General features: G+C 37.4%; 1 protein-coding gene across 3 annotated transcripts in view; it reads left to right on the top strand.

The window, feature by feature from the left end:
• Positions 1 to 20778, top strand: part of CDIN1 (CDAN1 interacting nuclease 1) — a 212536-nt gene that overhangs the window by 110160 nt on the left and 81598 nt on the right. For all 3 annotated transcript variants that reach the window (XM_036840017.1, XM_036840027.1, XM_036840037.1), the window contains 2 exons: positions 5388 to 5453; positions 6060 to 6165. In XM_036840017.1, coding sequence (XP_036695912.1) covers positions 5388 to 5453; positions 6060 to 6165 — 172 coding nt within the window. The remainder of the gene's footprint in view (positions 1 to 5387; positions 5454 to 6059; positions 6166 to 20778) is intronic.

The following is a 20778-nucleotide window of genomic DNA, read 5'->3' as shown; positions in this document are numbered from 1 at the left end:
GTGTTTGTGTATCAGTGTGTAGAGATCACTTCTATGTCTCAGAGCTGCTAATATGCCTCCCTCCATTGAGATTCGTTCAGGGACAATAGGGTCTTAACGTCAGTGACTACACCTCAAAGAGCTGGGGCAGACAAAGGCTAACATTCATCCATTCCACAGAATTTTGGAGTTAGAAAGGGCTCTGTGACCATCCCATCCCCCTGTTCTGTTTAGTGGAAACTTGCCCCGGACCTTTCATCAGAGTTATTGCCCTCCCCCTCCCAATAACTTGCCCTGAATTCTTTTTACTCTACCATGCTGATTTGTCCCTTCTCTTGTGGCATTAAACCAAAAGAACTTAGAGCGATGCAGTATAAACTATGGAAGAGTTTTGCTTTTGTCGTCCATGTTCATGTCCTCTGTCTCCACAGCTGCCAGTCAGCAGGGGCCAGCCTACCCTGCCTCACTTTGCACTGTCCTGGCTTGTGACCTCCCATTTGTTTCCTATCTTTAGGGCACTTCAATTTTTACAAGTATTGTCCCCTAAAGGCATAAGCAAAGGACAAGGTCAGAGCAGTCAGTTGTATTCCTTATTAGTGGCTTTGATAAGAGGCTTTGGGGGAAGAGGTTAAAACTAATGGCTGTAATGAAATTTTTAGGTTCTCTAAAGATTTCATTCATCTGTGTTATCGCTCTCCCCATTAAATGCATATCTGTTCTGCGTACCTTTGCACATGGTTTGCATAGCATAGTAACATCTATTACCAAAACCCTGCTAACTTCTTAAATTGGAAAGGCTGTGAAACTTACTCTTAGAGAATATAAAAATATGGAATGCAAAGGTCATAGCACCAATTATTGAATGAGACAGTGTTTTGGGGGGGAAAAAAACCAGAAAAACAAGATACTAGAGTAGAAAAGATATACTATAGTTTTCACTTGTATTGATGTGTATTTTTTGCCCTTCCCCAATTTAGTAAAAATGGAACAGGTGTTAAAAAGTTTCTTTTTGTACGAGGTATTTTAACCTAGCATTTTAGAAACGTTTTGACAAATTCATAGATAGAAGACCATGTCAGAATATTATTTTTCTTTTCATTTTCAGATGTCATGAACTGGAATTGTGCTTAATTTCTCTGGGAAATAACTGTATTTCTTAAATTTAAAATCTTTTAAGAAAAAAAAAAAAAAGAAAACCTCAGACTTCTTCTTGGCAGTCCTCATGTCTTGCTATGATTCTTAAGTATATGTTAACTAGTTTCAGATGTGTTTTGTTCTCTGACTCAAAATCACCCCTTTATTTTAAAAAAAGAAATTGTGTAATCAGTACTTAATTGCTTTGGATATTTTGGGCATTTAGCGGAGAGGGTAATTAAAGGTCTTGAGAAATTAAACTTTCACAGTGTTCTTTACATGTGTGTGATTCCTTTTTAAAAATGTCCTCTAAAGGCAAGCTTGGCAACTTAAAAACAAATGAAGATCTGGATTGTTTTTTAAAATGTAACATCAGTTTTATCTGTGGATGCAGTTTCATTGGTTTTTTAGTTCCATTGAAGAAAGGATCATTAAGATGCTAGAAATCAAGAGATTATTTCGTTCGTCTCCTCTTCAGTCAGGTGTCAACTAAATACTATCCAACAGATAGCCATCCCCTCTCTTGCGTTTCCAAATCTTTTAGGAGGAAAATGAGAAAATTTTCCCCACTTCATAAGTATTACACATGATCAAATTTAAATATTTGCCATAATTAAGAGTGGTATATGGTCTGTTGGGACAAACCAGTACTTGGTTGTGGTGGGCTCTTGTCTATATCTGGCTATTTGAGAGGCCCAGGTATTGGCAGTCACTTAACTTCTCTTGGCCTCTTTTATCATGTATAAACTGGAGGGTTGGAAGACTTTACAAGCTCAGAAATACTGTGTTTCTTAAGGCACACATTATCTAAATACCCTACATTTTGTAGATCTAGAGGCTAACAAGTCTGCTTTTAAGTGAGAGTATTCTTATGTTAACTTTGATAATGAACACTTGAACTATGACATTAACAAGCCTGTACTTATGAAATATATTAGGTGTTTTTAATATACCTTAAATCAGAAGAGCCCTACTTCATATTTGCTACATTCACTGAATAAGTTAGGTATACAGAATTTGGAGATTGATTTCATATTGATCCCCAGCAATTCTGGGAAGTTATACTAAAAGTACTATTCTAAAACATTGCTGCTACTCTTTTTTTTCCCCTTTCTAACTAATGTTATTCTTTCTTTTTTCTTAATCCTGATCATTTTTTCTTGAAGAAAACAGCAGGTTACTTAAACATCCAGTTTTCCACTTGGGAAGTGCAAAGAATCATAAGTAACCGCTTGGTTCCAATATGTACAAAAAGCTCTAAAAACATGGATGAAACTTATGATTCCCAAGGAAAATATAAATTGCAAAACTGACTATATAAGAGATGAAAATCTAAACAGATCAGTAGCCATAAAAAAAAAAGGGAAAAGTAACCAAAGAGCTACCCACTTGTAGTAGCAGCAGGCCTAGATTGCTTATTATGGGGAATTCTGCCCAAACTTTAAGGAATGGATAAATCCAATGTTATTTAAAATACTACAGACCAAAGAAGAAGGTAGGAAAACTTCCCATGAGTAGTCCCTTCCTTGATGATCAAGATGCACCTCAGAGCAGGCAGCTGGGGCCAGGGGTGAAAGATAGCAGTGAAAGTCATCAAATACAACCTTGAACTTTGGGTCACTTTTGTTGTCTCTTAAATCAGGCAAGAAAATTATTAAGTCAGTCTAGGTGGGCTTTGCAGAAAACATGGGTATTCTTAAAAATGCATTTATATTTTATTCAGTTACCCTTTTGAGTCTTAAATATGTGCCAAGCATATGTTGGTGGTGAGAATGGGGCAGTGCATAGGCCCGGGATTTGGGAGACAGGCACATGCACAATGAGACAAGGGAATGAACAAAGAAGGAGGCAGAAGGGAAGTCATGTGGGATGATGACCGAGCCATAACCTCGAGATCCTAGAGTTGGAACCCTGACCCACCCAGTGGTCAACCAAATTTTAAATCCATACCCAATGGTTTGGATAATGATCTAATGGTAAGAAATCTTTGAAGGTCTGGGAGCCAGGAAAGGAGCATAATGCAAAGGCCAGGAAATCAGGTCAGATGGATGAGGCTGACCTTAAAAATCTCCCAGTAGGATGATCCATGATAGAAACTTCCTTCTCCTGGGACCTAGAGCAGATGAACAAGGCCACCTGTTCATAAATGCTACCTCCTATACTTGTACTCTCATCTTCTCTGAACTTTGCCAAGTTGTACCCTCCTCCTTTCTTAGGAAATCTAGGTTGAAAGAAATAGTGTGAAGATGGAAACAGGGCAGGTAAGGCAGTGAGAGTTTAGAAAATAAACAGAGAAGATACCCAATACATAATAACATAGTACTTCAGATATGTGGAATAACCTCTTTTAAAAAAAAAAAAAAGCGTAATATCTGGTGGTGACACAGACTTCTAGAAACTGTCTTTTGAGTACAGTTACTATTGAATCAACTTCATATTGAGAGGGAGGGAGGTGGAGAGGTGGCATGGAGAAAGCATTTGAATACTCTTGTACTTTGAGGTTCTCCACAGAAAGATGGGAAGATTCCCTAGCCTCACCTGATGTTTATCTTCAGGAAATTTAAATTGTAGGTATTGTGTTAGTAATTTTGGTGCAGTGAACAAGAGTGTAGCATCTGCCTTTTAAGGGATTTTAGTGTGTGCGTTTGGATTGCTTGGTGACCTTTGAAATTTTGTTTTGAGCTGCTGTCAGAAACATAATCATTTTTCTTTCTGAAACAGATTTTAACATCTGCAAAGGTTGATCAAGCTAGGATAGTTTTAATAAAATATTAATCTCTCTTTTTTAATGTCAACCCAGCTTTTAAAACTGTTCATCAGCTACCTGAAACATCAGCTCAAGGCACTTGGGTTGATTTAATAAATGCCTTTTCCATTAAACATTATTGTAGCCAGAATGCATTTAGAGGATAGAAATTTTTTCAGTCTTGTTCATCCACAGTCCAGTTTTCCAAATTCTCTTGTTTTTAAAGTAAGATTAATTTTATTTCCTTATTTCAACAGTTAACTTAGAATTTTTTATATTTCAAGCAGGGGAGATTGTTTCAAATTCTAGCATCAGTTCTTCAAAATTTGGATAAAGGATAACAACTGTAACCAAATTTAATTTAAATATCTAGTTTAAATATGTGTCTTGTCATTAAAAGGTTATTTACGTTTAAAATGCTGACCTCTCAAGATGTACACAGGAGTGTTCTAAAACAGAGTTTCTGAACATTGGCCATGAAACCACTGTCTTGGCCTGACAAATGGATTGGAAATAAGCTACCCAACAACTGGGAATGGGCCATTAATTTTAATCAAAGGTGATGCAGGAAGGCGAATGGGATGCATGACAATGTCAACAGCCCAGTAGGTGTTAAGAGACCACACAGCCTTCCTTGTTACTTGGTTGGGCCATTAGTTGAGGTTGGGTGAAGACAGAAAGCCATGTCTGGAATTGAATGACCAGGTCACTCCAAAATCTAACAGAGAACTGCTCATTTCAGAATCACCTTGTAATGCCGTTAGAAGTCAAGGACAGCGTGTAGAAAATATTGGAGGACTTTTTTTTTTTAACCAAGGACCTAGGTAGTTTTTTCCAACTTTGTCAAGCACTCTGTTTTCCTGCCTCCTTTCCTCCTGAATGGCTCATTGATATTTACAGAGGATCAAGAAATCGAACAGACTTAGAAAAAAACCTCAAAGCCTGTTTGCTTTTCAGAATTACATATTGTGAGTTGTAAAACTTTGGTAAATGCCAGAAACAATAGCTGACCAAAGGTATTAAGCAGGGTAATTAATTCTCTGTGGGGATCTCACTGTCCTTGTCTCTTTCTTATGTTCTTGTATGTAGGAGTAGTTTCACTAATTGAAACTAAACTTTCTTAATTGCTTTAATGAAAGCATTTGTTTTATAATTGTAAAGGCCAATGTCAATATTGGCTTGATAACATTAGTGATATTCATGGTGGTAGAAGCCTTTTCTTTTAATCAGTAAGTATACTTCATTATTTTGAGTATCTTCAGTTATAAGAAAGGTAGCGTATGACAGCTTGAATTAATGATGTTTATAATAAAGACATAAAAATGCAGAAGGGACAAAGAGGCAAAATGCCTCTATGCTTCCAGTTTGTTACGAAAGTTCATTTATTCCAACACAGCATTGCATATATAAGAATGATATGTATGACTGCATTAGTAATTTTTACACATTTTTAAGAAAGAAAAGCAATTATATTGCTGTCTTGTTAATGGAATACTGTGATAAGTAATAGTATTTGTTCATCCTGTAGATGAAGATCAGCTCCGTGCAAAGGGTTATGACAAAACACCAGACTTTATTTTACAAGTACCCGTTGGTAAGTCCTTAAACTCTGCTATGCATTTGTTTATAGAGAAAAGGGATGTGTTTTTCCCATAGCTTTGAAAAATTGTGTTGATGCTAGCAAATGTTACCAGCGAATCTAGATTAGCTTGATAATTTTGTATCTAAAAGTGTGAAATAATTGCAAAAGATTATTTTAAAATACCAGAAAATTATAGGTTTAGAAGAAACCTATGCCTTAAAAACTTTTACGTGTATTTGAGAAATAAACATGTGTTCTAAAGACATTTTGGTTACCGTTTTCAAGTCATTTCTCTAAGTACTGAATTTTTAACACAGGGTTCTATTGAAAAGCCAGGCTCACCTTGGTTTGCTTTCACATTACTTGTCAACTTATACAGGCAGTCTCAGAATAGGAGAGAGACTTTTGTAAATGACGAAAATAAAAGGGATGTGATTGTAGCATAAATGTTCCTTGTTACGAACATATGCGATGTGTTGTTTTATAATTACATCCATAGATGATGGTGAGGGCTAAGCCTCTGTTCATGAATGTGAAGCATAGAGAGACCCAGACAGAGTTCAGAATTTTCAATTTTCCCTTCCCTTTGCGCTATATTAGTAATGCTTTGTCCCTTAGCTGTAGAAGGGCACATAATTCACTGGATTGAAAGCAAAGCCTCATTTGGTGATGAATGTAGCCACCACGCCTACCTGCATGACCAGTTCTGGAGCTACTGGAATAGGTAAGGCCCCATTATTTTTCTCTTAAGATAAACGATATTCAGCTGAAATCTCATTAGAAAAAAATATTTTGTTTAGCTGGTAAAAATGCTAGTAGCCTTTGTTTCTAGTAAATACCGAGACTTGATTAATGTATTCATTTCAGGTAATTTCAACTTCTTTGCTTTCATAATGTAGCTTCATTTTTTAAAACGAAAAATCTCTGCATAAGGTCAAAATTAGTGTAGATGCCATTTTCCATTTTACAGTGATGATATTGGTGTCACTTAAAATATGAAAAATAGGATGTGATCTATATTATGATATTGACACTGACTTTTATCCTCTTGATGTGGAAGTTATGCTTTCTGTCAGATCTTAAAAAAATATTTTATCCTCAGCTCTCTGAGGAAAGTATCCAAACGATATGAAAGATCAAAACAAATTACCTTCCAGAGGTAGAAAATAGTTTACCTACCAACTTCAACCAACATTCCCAAAGGCATGGAGATATCAGTGGTTAAGGATGGTGTTGGAGGAGGGAGGAGGATGCCATATTACTGAGTACCCACCATGTGTCTGGGCCTGCAGATTATCTCAGTTAATACTCACAAGAAAGTTACTTCTATTCCCATTTTACAGATAACTAAACTGATACTCAGAGAAAATCTAACTATGGGTACAAGTAGTTATCATGCATTGTCTTTCTCACGTCTAAATCTGTGCTATTTTTAGCACAACTCTATTGTAATTTACAGTACAACTGTTGAAACTTTGGCCTTTGCTATTATTGGAGTCCCAAGCTTTCACACCACATATTTTTTACCCCTTAGATCAGAAGGGGCGTCAAGGGGTAACCTTCCTAGATTAACTGTGTTCCTCGGTCACTGGCCAACTGTAAGAATACAATAATAAGATGACATTGGTCCAATCATTAAGGAGAGGGACAGTAGCATCTGTGGACAGTAGTCTTACCCTGGAAAAAAACAGTGACAGCCTACAGAATTTGGCATTATATTGTTACTCAGCTTTACAAAAGGCCAGTGGACCTCTCCCATAGCAGATGAGCTAAACTAAGCCCACTTTTTGCCATGGTAACAATGATCATGACAAAATGCTAAATGTAATGGTTTTCTTGATTTTCTTGTGTAATTGTGCATAGCATCCGAGCTTTACTTTACAGGGATGGAGGAGGAAAGTGCAAAATGTTTTAGAAATCAATGCTGCTTCAGCGTTTCCTGTCTTTTATTCAGCCATTATTCAAATCAGCAGTAATGTGACAAATTGAATTTCAGATTTTTAGCAATTTTATGATGAGTTTGAAATAGTAAAGAAAGCATCATTTTTGATAGTATAGGAAAAGCAATGACAAGAAAATTAAATTGCATAAGTTTAGGTTGCTAAGGGATTTTTTAAAAACTGGTAAGCTCAATCATTATGCGTTGAGACTGTCTCCCCACTTTGGTACTGATCAAGCCTTTTATGAGAAACAATTAGAATTTGAATCCCAAATAGTAGAGCTTACTTAAAAATTCCAAAGGCACATCTTCATTCTAAAACAACTCAACTGTTGTTTGAATGTCTACTCTATGCTTAGCCCTCCCCATTTTAGAGGCTGATTAAATAATCAAGTCACGTGTATGGTAGACCTATGGATTATTCACATGGCCGGAGGGGCATCTGAGCAATGGATAACTTAATAGTTTGACTTGGACTGGATTTTGGATTATTTTGTTGCCTGCTGCTGTTTTAAATTTTAATGATGTTTTATTTACACTACTATTGACTTACATTTCCTAAACACATTGTGTGAATATATACCAGTGAAGTGGACATAGTTCATTTAGGGCGTGTTGTGTGGTAAGGGAAAGCCAGCCTTAGTTTTGAGTGTTCTAGCTCATTCAGGGGGGGAATGCTCTACACAAAAGTCACTAGTTCACCAAATGTCTGCAGAGAGGCCAAGAAATGCAGGTCATGCTGACATTCAATATGGAACATAGAGGCATTTACTTGGATATAGAATTTTGGTTGTAATAGTGATACAGACTTATCAGTGATGAGGCATTTTGACAGAAGGAGAACTTAGCACAGTTATGAAAGTTTGGGATCCTACTTTTTTTATATTTTGCCTCAACACAACTCACACAGCAGTAGCTAAAATTCTTCAGAGTAGGAAGAAATCTTTCCCACCTATAGGTAGCCTTTCAAGGAGGCTGTTGGTTGGCATTTGGGTTAATTGCTTTATTTGTATGATAAGCCTCTAGTCAACATAAGAACTGTTTTCTAGTGTCACACTATTTTTCTTTTTTTCTTCTAGTTTTATTGAGATATAATTGCTGTACAGCACTATGTAAGTTTAAGGTATACAGCATAATGATTTGACTTACAGACATCATGAAATGAAAAAATTGTCACGTTATTTTTAAATTAAACATTGGATTTTATGATAAGACTGTTCAGTGTTTGTGGAATCATAATCTGGTCTAAGCCTATTTTTCCACATAAATAACTACAGAGCCCCTACGTTTTAGTTTAATATTTCTCTAAGAGTTTTGTTTTTATGTAAATTAGTATTCTTACTCAGCCTTTCAGCAGCTCCTGATCACACCCTCCCTCTTTATTAAAACGTACTCTTTTTTTGGCTTCCAAAAGATATTCTTCTGGGTTTCTTCCCCACACACCAGCAACGTACTCGGTCTCCTTTGCTATCTCTTCTTCTTCTTCCCAGATCTAGGCTGGAAGGCCCTGGAACTCAGGGCTCACCCCTCCTCCCTCTTCTGTCTACATTCTTCCTGGGTGTTCCCTGGAAGATCTCACCAGAGACTGTGGCTTTATATTCCATCTCTATGCTGCCATCTCCTAATTTTTACCCTCAGCCCTAAGATTCCCCCTGAGTATACATTTGTTCATCTATCCAGCTGGCTATTCAGTATCTCCTCCTGGTTATCTAATAGGTATCTCAGCCTTTACATGTCCAAAATTAAACCCTTGACTTTCTTCCCCAAGCTTGTTACTCCCCCATTTCCTCCCAAGCTCAACTAGTGGCACCACAATATCTCCAAATCCTCAACCCCGAGTATCATCGCCAATCCATCAGCAAGTCCATTCAGCGCTACCTTCACCACGTCTCAAATTGTGCCTTGTATCACCACCCCACCTGCTGCTGCCTCAGCGTCTGTAAGCGTCTCCTGGACTATTCCTGTAGCTTCCAAACTGGTCTCCTTAACACTCAGCACTTGCACTCCTGTGGTCAGTGTTTCATACCCCAGCCAAATTGACTCTTGGAAAACATATATCAGATTGGGTCGCTTCCCACCACATTTAAAATAAAATCCAAACTCTTTACCGTGACATTCAGAGCCCTGCATGATCTACCTCTCACCACCCCCACTTCTGTCCACACCTGCCCCTCTCCTCTCACCTAAGGTTCTCTCTGTCTCTTATAATTCCTTGGCCACGCTGACTTTCTCTGTCTTCCTTGAATCTACACTGCTTGTTTCTGCTTCAAGACCCTCACTCTGGCTAATCCTTCTGCTTGGAACTGTCTTCACTTGGATCTCCACATAGCTTGCCCTTTATGACATTCAGGTGTCTGCTCAAATTTCCCCTCCTCAGGGGGGGCCTTCCCTAACCACCCAGTCTAGAAGGCACCACCCTCAGTCATCCTCTCTCCTCACTCGGCTTTACTTTTCTTCATAATACTTAGTCCTGTCTGAGTGAATGAATAGACAGTAGTTGGAAACATTTATACAAACACCAATTTACTTGGTTTGAAAGAGCTTTACCTTTTATATTGCTATTTCTAATTACGACACGTAGGGTGCAGTTCATTCCTTTGTAATCAAAGCTTCAGGAATTTTCCCCAGCTTAATTAACCTCAAACAAATTTAAATTTTGCAATGTAGTCACCTTCCCTAAAATCAGATACTGAGTGCAGAACATAAGCTGCCTTTTCGGCAAGTGGGCCCTCATCCCAGGTACGATCTTGATTAAAGAACTCCTCAGAACTCTCCAGTTCTGTGGGGTTAAAAGAATGCCTCTGAGAAGCAGCATTTGAACCATAACATAGCCCCAAATTATATAGGGCTATGCCTACAATTGTATAGAAAATGCATATATATTTACATATATCTATCTCATATACTTAGGGCTATCTATATACAAATTGTATAAAAAACCATATTATGCAGTTGGAAACAAAAAATACCTTCTCGTCCTACTTGTCTAGTCAAAAGGTGGGTTCTTTGACAATTTGACCTACATTACTAAGTTTATTTTCTTATTGAGATGGTGACAGGTAAAGAAGAAACTAATTCTACAATGTGAGGCCAGAATATACATGGGTTCTAACTTGTGGCCTTTCAAAGAAGCAGAAGTAGACACCCTATGCTCACTTTAGTGGTTGGCGATAAAGTGGGTCTGTTTGGATGAAAATACTGATGACTCTAAATTACAAAGAACCACGTGCAACCATACAGCGCATGAACAATGCCCAACAGCACTGAGTCAAGAACATGGAAGTCTCAGCTGTTAAGTTCAGCCCTGTCATCTGCCATTCTGGGCACATTCTGACACACTGTCATCAGTGGAATCTATTTAAAACTAAAGTGCACTTGGAAGATATACCTCTCTCCTTCTCTCAAAGAAGATCTAAGCTTACTGACTGGAAAGAATAAGGCAAAGTTTTGTTTGAGCATGATTTTCCAGTTTAGTGATCCTTGATGTAATGGGAGGAATCTATCCTGTTCCTGGGTTTGAATCCAGGCTGTGCCACTCTCTGGTCCCATGACTGGGAGCAACTTGCTTAACGTCCCTGAGCCTTTGTTTTTTCCTCAACACAATGAGGTTGATAACACCTTCTTCACCATATTGTTGTGCAGAGCAGTTATTTAATACATATAAAGCACTTTCACAGTGCTTGGCAGACAACAAATATACTCTCCTCTGTCTCTTTTTTCCTGTGTATCACTGTCTGATAGAATTTAGAAGTCTTCTGAGTAGATGTTTTAATTTCCTTCTTTGCCAGATAAACTCCTACTCGGCTAACTTCAGCACTCAGCTTGACTGACATCTCTTTGGGAAACCTTCCTGCAGTTCACGATTGCGTTCAGTGCCCCTCCTGTGTTCTGCTAATAAGTTCATAGCATTTGTCAAATACTGTAATTGCTTGTTTACTTGCCACTCTCCTCCAGTTAATATATTGAGTTACGTCCTACCTGTTTGTTTTATCCAACATCAAATGCCCAGAAGCTGGTGGAATGCCTGGCATATAGGTGCCAGTAGGTGATCAGTAGATATTTATTGAACAAATAAATATATGAATGGATTTTCTGATGCATAACAGACAACAACATTTTGAATCAACCATTAAGGATTTTGTTAGACATTGTGACATTAAAACACAATAAGACCAAAATTTTTTCTTTGAGAATGCCACTCTAAGGACAGTGAGAAAAATGCCTCATTTTTCTAGAGAACTTTTATAGACTTTTCAGATGTATAGACTTTGCAGATCTATATCATGAAATATAGCATGTTTATTTACATACGAGTTTTAAAATAGAAAATAACCGATAAGTGGCAAATGCATTTTATGAAGTTTTTTAGGCAAGTATTTTTAATCTTATATTGATTATTTGCTTTCACAAAACTTCAGCAAGGTCTGTTGTTTGATATTTGACATGGAATGCCTTAAAATTCCTGAGCAGAAGCTATTCTCTAGTTTCTTTAGGGACTGCGTGAAACTGGGCCCACCTTAACACTTGGGGGCCTGGGACAAGAGTGTGAATGGAGGCCTATATACAATGTGCCCAAATATTTAAGGTTGTGTATCAAGTTAACAGACAGCAAATAAAATCTGTTTTATCCTGCATGAAGATCTGGAAGTTCAGATTTGCATTAAGAATTCCTGGACTTCTTGGAGATCCAGGCTGCATATGGCAGTGTAGGAATAGGTGCCGCCACTGCACAGCCCATCTCCCTTTTCTTATCACCTTTGGCTCTATCCTACACCTGGGAAGGTTTTAAGCACAGCCCAGCCTGCACATCCAAGCTCCATGTATTGATACCTTCCCACAAACCTCTGCCCTTGGTCATGTCTCAGGCCAGAGGTGCACACTGTGGTGGTCTGCCCTCTTATCAAACAGGCAGGCCCTGAGAGTGGTCTCAGGACCATTTGATCAGGAAGTTCTGAGGTCCCTGGCAACACGGAGTGTGACTTAGAAAGGTATTGGAGGGAACAGACATCAGGTGAAGATGTTCCCTATGCTCTGCAGTCTCCTCACCCTATGGGCTGTGGTACAACCAGAGGAGCCCAGAGCAGAATCCTCTAAAGTTTGGGTCCAGGCCATGGACCCCTCTTGACTGGGACTAAAGGTATCAAAGGAAGCAAGTATATTTGTCTTCCGAAGTCATTTCTTGTGCTGATGTTAGGATATGAGGGGATATGAGCACCAGAGGAAATATGGGCTTGATCACATTTATGTCTCACTGAAAAGATGGAGAGCTGAGTTCCATCTGTGGGATCTTTGAACCTTTGGCTCCAGAGAGTCTACCCTCCTAGAGGCAATGGTAAGCTAATACCTTCTGCCACAGGAATCGATTTGACTTTAGTTCTTACCTCTAAGTATTTTTTAAAGATTGCTTATTTACTCAATGGTTTAGTGATTGCTTTCTCTGGGCTGTGCTAACTTGAGAGGCGAGGCATTTAGAATGGGGCTGCCAAGCAGTTACAGTTAAGGAAGGTATTTTTCAGAGGATGTCCAAAAGTTTTTCCTGTATGAAGATACTTCCAGGAAGCCTGCAATTAGCCAAATCACAGATTTCCAGTTATTTCAGTCTTGTTAACAACAAGGCTGATCACATCTGTCTTAGGTTGGAGAATGTGCCTCAGCTATAGAAGCTCTTGCAAACCTTCAATTACAGCAGCCTCAGAAGGCACTGCTGCCGTATACTAACAAGCAGTCATCACCAGCAACAAGAGACAGATTGACTAATAATCAGCAAATGCACTGGAGAGGGCCTCTCTGAAGGTAAAAATATAATAATTTGCTTTTCCATCTCTTATAGTGGTGCTGGTTGTGAGATACTGATGTCTCATTGTTCCAGAGAAATACTTGACACTGTTATGTCAAGCTGGAGTAACCTTGAAATATTTTAAAAGGACGAAGGAAGTGTCTTCTGTGTAGATAGTACTTTTATGAGTTCTCATAATGGTTAAGTACCATTTTTTTCTGCATTTGAAGTATGAATAGCAAGAACTTTGCCCACCACAGAATTCATATTTTCTGCCATTGTTAACTGTTTTCAATGTTGACTTTAAATATAAAACTGAATGAGGAATAGAAATGTTGTCTTAGACCGTTGAAGTGGTATTTGCAATAAAGAGATAGTGGTTGAGAAAACTGGAATGAGTTAATCAAGGATTAAAGGGAAAGAAAATAGGCTTATAAGGAAATGTTAGTGAATCACAGTTTCTCAGAAAGATGTCTATCTGATTATTACCTTCAAGCATGTACAAGATATTTTTTTTAGTTGGGGAGGGATGGTGCCTATTGACCAGTTTCCCAATTCCAGGGGGCCAAAGAATTGTTGAAAGCATAACTCTTCTTGCTGAGCTATTATGATAGAGTTAATATGAATCACATATATTTCAGAAGTATTACCACAAATCAAACCAACAAGCAAATGATTGGGTGTCCATTCATGGGAACACAACCATTATGATTGTCCAGAGAGAGTAAGAGAAGAATAAAGGAAGTGACTCAGGAGCACAGGGTCAGGAGCCCAAGGATACAGAGTTCATTTTTGAAAGTAATTTTGGAATAATGGAGATCAGGTTGAAATTGCTGCTAAAATGGCTTGGGGTTTAGGGCAGTGATTCTCAAACTTCACATGTATTAAAATCACATGGTTGGAACTTTTTAAATATTGATGTGAGATTCATCCCTGGAGAACTGATTTAATTGGTGTGTGGTGGAGCCTGGACCTTAGGAGGTTTTTTTTTGTTTCGTTTTGAAAACTTCTGATGATGACGTTGACCTGCATCAAGTTGAAGTCCACTGCTTTACATGGCCTTCATTTGCCAGCTAGCCCCAGCATTCCTAGCCTAGGTGCTTCTACATAGAGTCTTCATGAGAAAAAGGAGAGTTTTATTGAGGAATACTGGTTCAGATCAGCAAACACTTCACAGACGCTTGTTAGTCAGTTGGCATCTGGCCTCTGCCTTTGAGGGCTTCATAGTGAGGACTGAGGCAGTAAATTGCAAAGACAGAACCTGAACCCAGGTCTCCCTCTGAACTCATACCTGTGTTCTTTCTGCTCGACCATGCAGCTTAATGTCAGTCATAGTGATAAACCTGTTATAAGAGGCCACTTACTCTGTCACTTAATGCAGGGATCCCCAACGCCCGGGCCGTGGACCAGTACCGGTCCGTGACCTGTTAGAAGGTAAGCGGCAGGAGGTAAGTAGTGGGCGAGCAAGCGAGCGAAGCTTCATCTGTATTTACAGCCGCTCCCCATCACTCGCATTACCACCTGAGCTCTGCCTCCTGTCAGCATTATGGTGTTGTATAATTATTTCATTATATATTGCAATGTAATAATAATAGAAATAAAGTGCTCAATAAATGTAATGAACTTGAATCATCCCAAAACCATCCCCCACCCAACCCCGGTCCTTGGAAAAATTGTCTTCCACGAAACTGGTCCCTGGTGCCAAAAAGGTTGGGGACCGCTGACTTAATGCGTTTGCTAAGCTGAAGCTAAAAAGCTCTCCAGCATATGAGGTGTAGATATTCACCTTCATGTGGTTCAAGAAAATGGGCCAGACGTTCTCTGTTGCTCTCTCTGTTGCTCTCCTTATTATATATTCAAAATGCACATCTGTAGAATTAATACAAAATCCTGTCAGATATACATATCTGTGCACCCAGAACATAATAACCCCTAAATTGTTGTATTTGAAATCTACAGGATCAGAGGTTTTTTATATATGGTACAGAAAAAAGTAAGCATGTAAAATGTCTGTTTTAATAAGTGATGGTGTTTTTAAAAACAGCTTTAATGAGATATAATTGACATACAATAAACTGCACTTTTTTTTTTTTTTTAATTTATTTTTGGCTGTGTTGGGTCTTCTTTGCTGTGCGAGGGCTTTCTCCAGTTGCGGCGAGCGGGGGCCACTCTTCATCGCGGTGCGCGGGCCTCTCACTATTGCGGCCTCTCGTTGCAGAGCACAGGCTCCAGACGCGCAGGCTCAGCAGTTGTGGCTCACGGGCCTAGTTGCTCCGCGGCATGTGGGATCTTCCCAGACCAGGGCTCGAACCCGTATCCCCTGCATTGGCAGGCAGATTCTCAACCACTGCGCCACCAGGGAAGCCCCAAACTGCACATATTTAAAGTATATAATTTGACAAGTTTAACATATATATAAACTCATAAAATTATCACCATGACAAAGATAGTGACAAAGATACCTACCACCTCTACAAGTTCCTTGTACCCCTTTATAAACCTTCTTCTCAGTCCCTTCAGTTGTCTCTGCACCCAGGCAACCACTGATCTACTTTCTGTCACTATTCGTTAGTTTACATTTTCTGTTTTCTGTAAATGGAATCATTCAGCATATACTCTTTTGTCTGGCGTTTTTTTTTACTCAATGTAACTATTTCATTATTCATCCATGTTGTTGAACATATCAAGAGTTCATTTTTTTTCATCGCTGACGAGTATTCAATCGTGTGGCTGTCCCACTGTTTGTTTATCCATTCACTTGTGGATAGACATTTAAGATGTTTCTAGTTCTGGCTATTAGTAATAAACTTTCCATGAACAGTCATGTAAAAATCTTGTATGGTTTCATTTCCCTTGGGCAGATACCTAGGAATAAAATAGTTGGGACATTTGGTAAGTGGATTTTTACCTTTTTGAAAATGATTAAACTGTTTTCCAAAGTGGTTGTACCATTTTATGTTCCCATCAGCAGTTTATGGGAGTTCCAGGTGCTCCCTTCGGTCAGTCTTTTTAACTTCAAACTTTCTAATAGTTGTGTAATAGTGTCTCAATGTGATTTTAGTTTTTCTGTAATGACAAATGATATTGAGAATCCTTTCATATGTTTATTTTTTATCTATTTGTCTTCTTTGGAGAAGTGTCTGTTTAAATCTTTGGTTCATGTTTTAGTTGAGTTTTCTTATTATTGAGTTTTGGTAGGTTTAAAAAAATCATGGATTTAAGTCCTTTATCAGATATATGGTCAGATATGAAATATTGTCTTCCAGTCTGTGGCTTGTCTTTTCATTCTCTTAACAGTGGCTTTCAAAATCAGAAGTTTTTAATTTTAATGAAGTCCAGTTTACCAGATTTTTTCTTTTATGGATTATGCCTTTGATGTCGTATCTAAGAAATCTTATAGATTTAAAGATTTAAAGAAATCACAGAGATTTTACCCTTGTTTTCTTCTAAAAGATTTATAATTATGTATTTACATTTAGGACTAGCATCCATTTTCAGTTAATTTTTATGTATGGCATGATGTATGGCTTGAAGTTTATTTTCTTGGATATGGATATCCAGTTGTGCCAGAACCATTTGTTGAAAAGCCTATCCTTTCTCCCCTAAATAGCCTTTACACATATGTCAAAAATCAATTAATCATATATGTGTGGGCCTTTTTCTGAATTCCCTATTTTGTTCTGTTGGCCAATTTGTCTGTCTTTATACTAATTGTACACTGTATTGATTACTATAACATAATTTTGAAAACAGGTAGTGTTAGTCCTCCAACTTCATTTTTCTTTTTCAAGTTATTTTTGTCTATTTTTGGTCCTTTGCATTACCATATGAATTTTAGAATCAACTTATAAATTCCTAAAAAAATCTGCTGGAATTCTGACTGGCATCACATTGAGTTTATAGATCAATTTGGGACCCTATGTATTTTATATTTCTTGATTCTATAGGAAGTGATTTTTTTTTGTTTCAATTTCCAATTTATCATGTTAAAATAGAGGAATACAGTTGATTTGGTGTATTGATCTTACATTGTGCAAGTGGGTAAAACTCATTTATTAATACTTTACTTATTTGGTAGATGCCATAGGATTTTCTATATAGACAACCATGTTGTTTATGAATAAAGACAGTTTGCTTCCTTTTTCAATTTGGATGCTTTTTTTTTTTTTAAACTGCACTGCCTAGAATCTCGTATACAAAGGTGAATAGTGGTGAATGTGTACACCTTGTTCCTGGTCTTGGGGGAAAGGCATTTAATCTTTTACCATTAAGAATAATATTAGCTATAGGTTTTTGTAGATGCCTTTTAGGTTTGAGGAAACTCCCTCTATTCCTGGTTTGCTGAGAGTTTTTATCAAAATAGGTGTTGGATTTTGTCAAAATGTTTTTTCTGCATCTATTAACATGATCATATGGATATTTTTAAATTAATTGATTAATATGGTGAATTACAGTGATTGATTCTTGAATAACAACCTTGCATCCTGGGATAAACCCCACTTGGTCATTAAGCAATATCCTTTTTGTATTTTGTTATATTTGATTTGCTAAAAATTTGTTAAGAATTTTTGCATCTGCATTCATGAGTGAGATTGGTCTGTGATTTACTTCTCCTTCTAAACTTTTTGTCTCGTTTTGGTATTAGAGTAATGGTAGCCTTGTAGTATGAGTTGGGAAGTATTCCCTTATCCTCAGTTTTCTGGAAAGTTTGTGTAGAATTGTTATAACTTCTTCATTAACTACTGGGTAGAATTTCCCAGTCAAATAATCTGGGGCTATTCTTTTGTGGGAAGATTTTAAACTACAAAATTGATTTATTTAATAGATACAGGGATTCAGGTTATCTATTTTTTTCTTGAGTGAACTTTGATACTTTGTGTCTTTTAAAGAGTTTATTCATTTTATTTAAGTTGTGGAATATATTAGCATAAACTTATTCAAAATACTCCCATATTCTTTTAATATCTGTAGAATCTGTAGTGATGTCACCTTTTGCATTCCTGATATTGATAATTTTGTCTACTTTTCCAGATCAGTCTGCCTAGAGGTTTATCAATTTTACTGGTCTTCTGAAAGAACCAATATTTCATTTTATTGACTTTTTCCTGTTGGTTTTCTTTTTTCTTTTTCATTGATTTTTAATCTGTATTATTTATTTATTTATTTATTTATTTATTTATTTTTAGTTTCAGTTTCATTTGCTCTTCTTTGTCTAGTTTCCTAAGGTGGAAGCCTTAGGATTTGAAACCATTCTTTCTTCCCAATATAGGCAGTTTAGTGTTGTACATTTGCCTCAAAGTACTGCTATAGCTGTATTACACAAAATGTTATATGTTGTATTTTTATTTTATTTGGTTCCAAATACTTCCTGATTTTTATTTTTATTTCTTCTTTGACCCACAGGCTATTTAGAAGCATGCTGTTTTGTTCCCAAATATTTGGAACTTGTTCACATAGTTTTCTGTTATTGGTTTCTAATTTAATTCCATTGAGGTCAGAAACAAACCTGAATCCTTTTAAAATTACTGAGACTTGTTTTATGACAAACTCTTCAACTTCCTGGTCTTCCCATTCCCCCAGCTCCATCTCCTCAACTCTGAGAAGGTTCTTCCTCCCCACATTGCCTCCTGGAAACTCTCTCCAGGCAGCAAGCTGGGGAAATCAAAGTGCTCGCCTCTTTTGTTTTCCATCATTCAGGGGTCACTGTCCCTCACTGCTTGCTATCTGTTGTTATCTATTTTGCTTTTTAGTTATTTCCAGCAGGAGGATAAATACAGTCCCTGTTACCTCATCTTGGATCCAAGTAGATGTCCTCTCAATTATGGTTTTTAACACGTAATTTAATGCACTATAAACCAGTTTGTCTTGTTTAACATTAACCTTGTAATCTTACTTATGCTGCATTAGACTTCATTGTCATCCTAAACAAATTTTCTTAAGCATCAGCTATGAGAGAGTGCTGTGGAAACCTTCAAGTTTATTTCTTTTGATATCTCTCTTTCAAATAAACATCCATATATTCTCTCTCTCTTTCTCCCAGTCTTCTGAGAGTTGGAATGGGATTTTCAGTCACTACTTTTTGCCCAACAAAAGAAAGGCTTTTCATATCGTTAAGGCCAAAAACTGGATAATAAGCTTATGGTTGTTAGAAAGCAGCTTTCTTTGGTCATCTTTTGATAGCACTCACTAAGGGCTTCTGCTGCCTCTTAGACTAAAATAAAGCTAGCCATCTTTTGGTGAGATAGAACCCCGTTCACAGAAGTTATGGCTTTTCTCCCTCTCTATATGTAAGAGACACATTTTTTCCATTTTTGACCATCTTCTGCTATTACGTATCATTCAAGAATCTCCTGGGATGGGTGACTTTTTTAGGTGATGAGGCTGCATTGCCCTAGTTTACCCTTGCTTATTCTCTTCCCACACATGTGGAGTATGGAAAATGAACCATGCATATAATTTTCATGTCTCATACTCTTCTTCTCATAAAACAGAAATATATAGGGATACATAATAGCCATGGTAAGCATCCTTTCCCTCTAATTTCTAATTGACCCTGGAAGTCATATTCTTGTGAAAATTAAACCACCTATATGAATTCTGTTTATCCATTAACATGTCACTTATATTCACTTGTGTTTTTCTTTTTCTTGCTCTCTCCTTTATATTCTTAGTGTACTTTTATGATTTGTGTGAATTCTACTTTCTTGTTTTACTCCCTTCCCTTCCTGAATCACTTACATTGAGGTGCTTCCTGTGTTTTGTTCACCCTTATTTTCTCATAAAGATTCTACCAACAAGGTACCTTGTTAACCCCTTCCTGCTTCTCCTTATATATTCCTTTTTGCCATTTCCTTCCCTTTTGCTAATCATCACCACATCCCCATTTTAAATTCAGTCTTATAGCATCCCTGATAGCTCATTTCAAGTGATCATAAATTCAAACTTCATGCAAAATTCCTTTATTTAGAAAAGAGGATTTTTTAATTCAAAGCTCATCAACTTCTGTAAATATGAGGCTGTCACAGTTGTCCTTGATGGCTTTGGCTGTAATACTTTCAGAGCACTGTATATTGATTATGAAAATGGTGAAAATGAAGTCATTGGTTGTGTGCACAGGTCAGGTATATAAAACCATACTGAACTCAACACTAGAGCAAAATACTTGATCAGCCCCAATTGCCTTTCATTGTTTAATGCGAAATAAATATTTTTACCACTATATATTTCTAATTCAGCACATTCTAGCAAAGTGGTCCATAAGTAGTAGGACAGATACATGACTGAATTCGGTAGATACTGAGTTCCTTCTATGTAGAGGCAGTATATTATGCATTTCAGAGTGTACAAAGATGAGCAAAACCTAACTTTGCCTTCAAGGAATTTAATTCAATCTAATAGGGAAACAACATGTACATAAATCACAGAAATAGCCAACACTGAGCACCAACTATGTTCGAGGAACTGGTTTAAGCACTTATATGTATTATCCTCTTCAATCCACGTAACAGTCCTATGAGGTCGATACTGGTATTTTATCCTCATTTCATATGAGAAAGTCGAGGCATAGAAAAGTTAAGTGCCCAGGTCAAGGTCACAGAGCTGGAAAGCCAGGGGAGATTTTT

Source organism: Balaenoptera musculus, chromosome 2 (genome assembly GCF_009873245.2).
Source record: "Balaenoptera musculus isolate JJ_BM4_2016_0621 chromosome 2, mBalMus1.pri.v3, whole genome shotgun sequence".
Classification (NCBI taxonomy): Eukaryota; Metazoa; Chordata; class Mammalia; order Artiodactyla; family Balaenopteridae; genus Balaenoptera; species Balaenoptera musculus.
The sequence above is the reverse complement of the archived record's forward strand: the minus strand, read 5'-3'. Positions and strand labels throughout refer to the sequence as shown.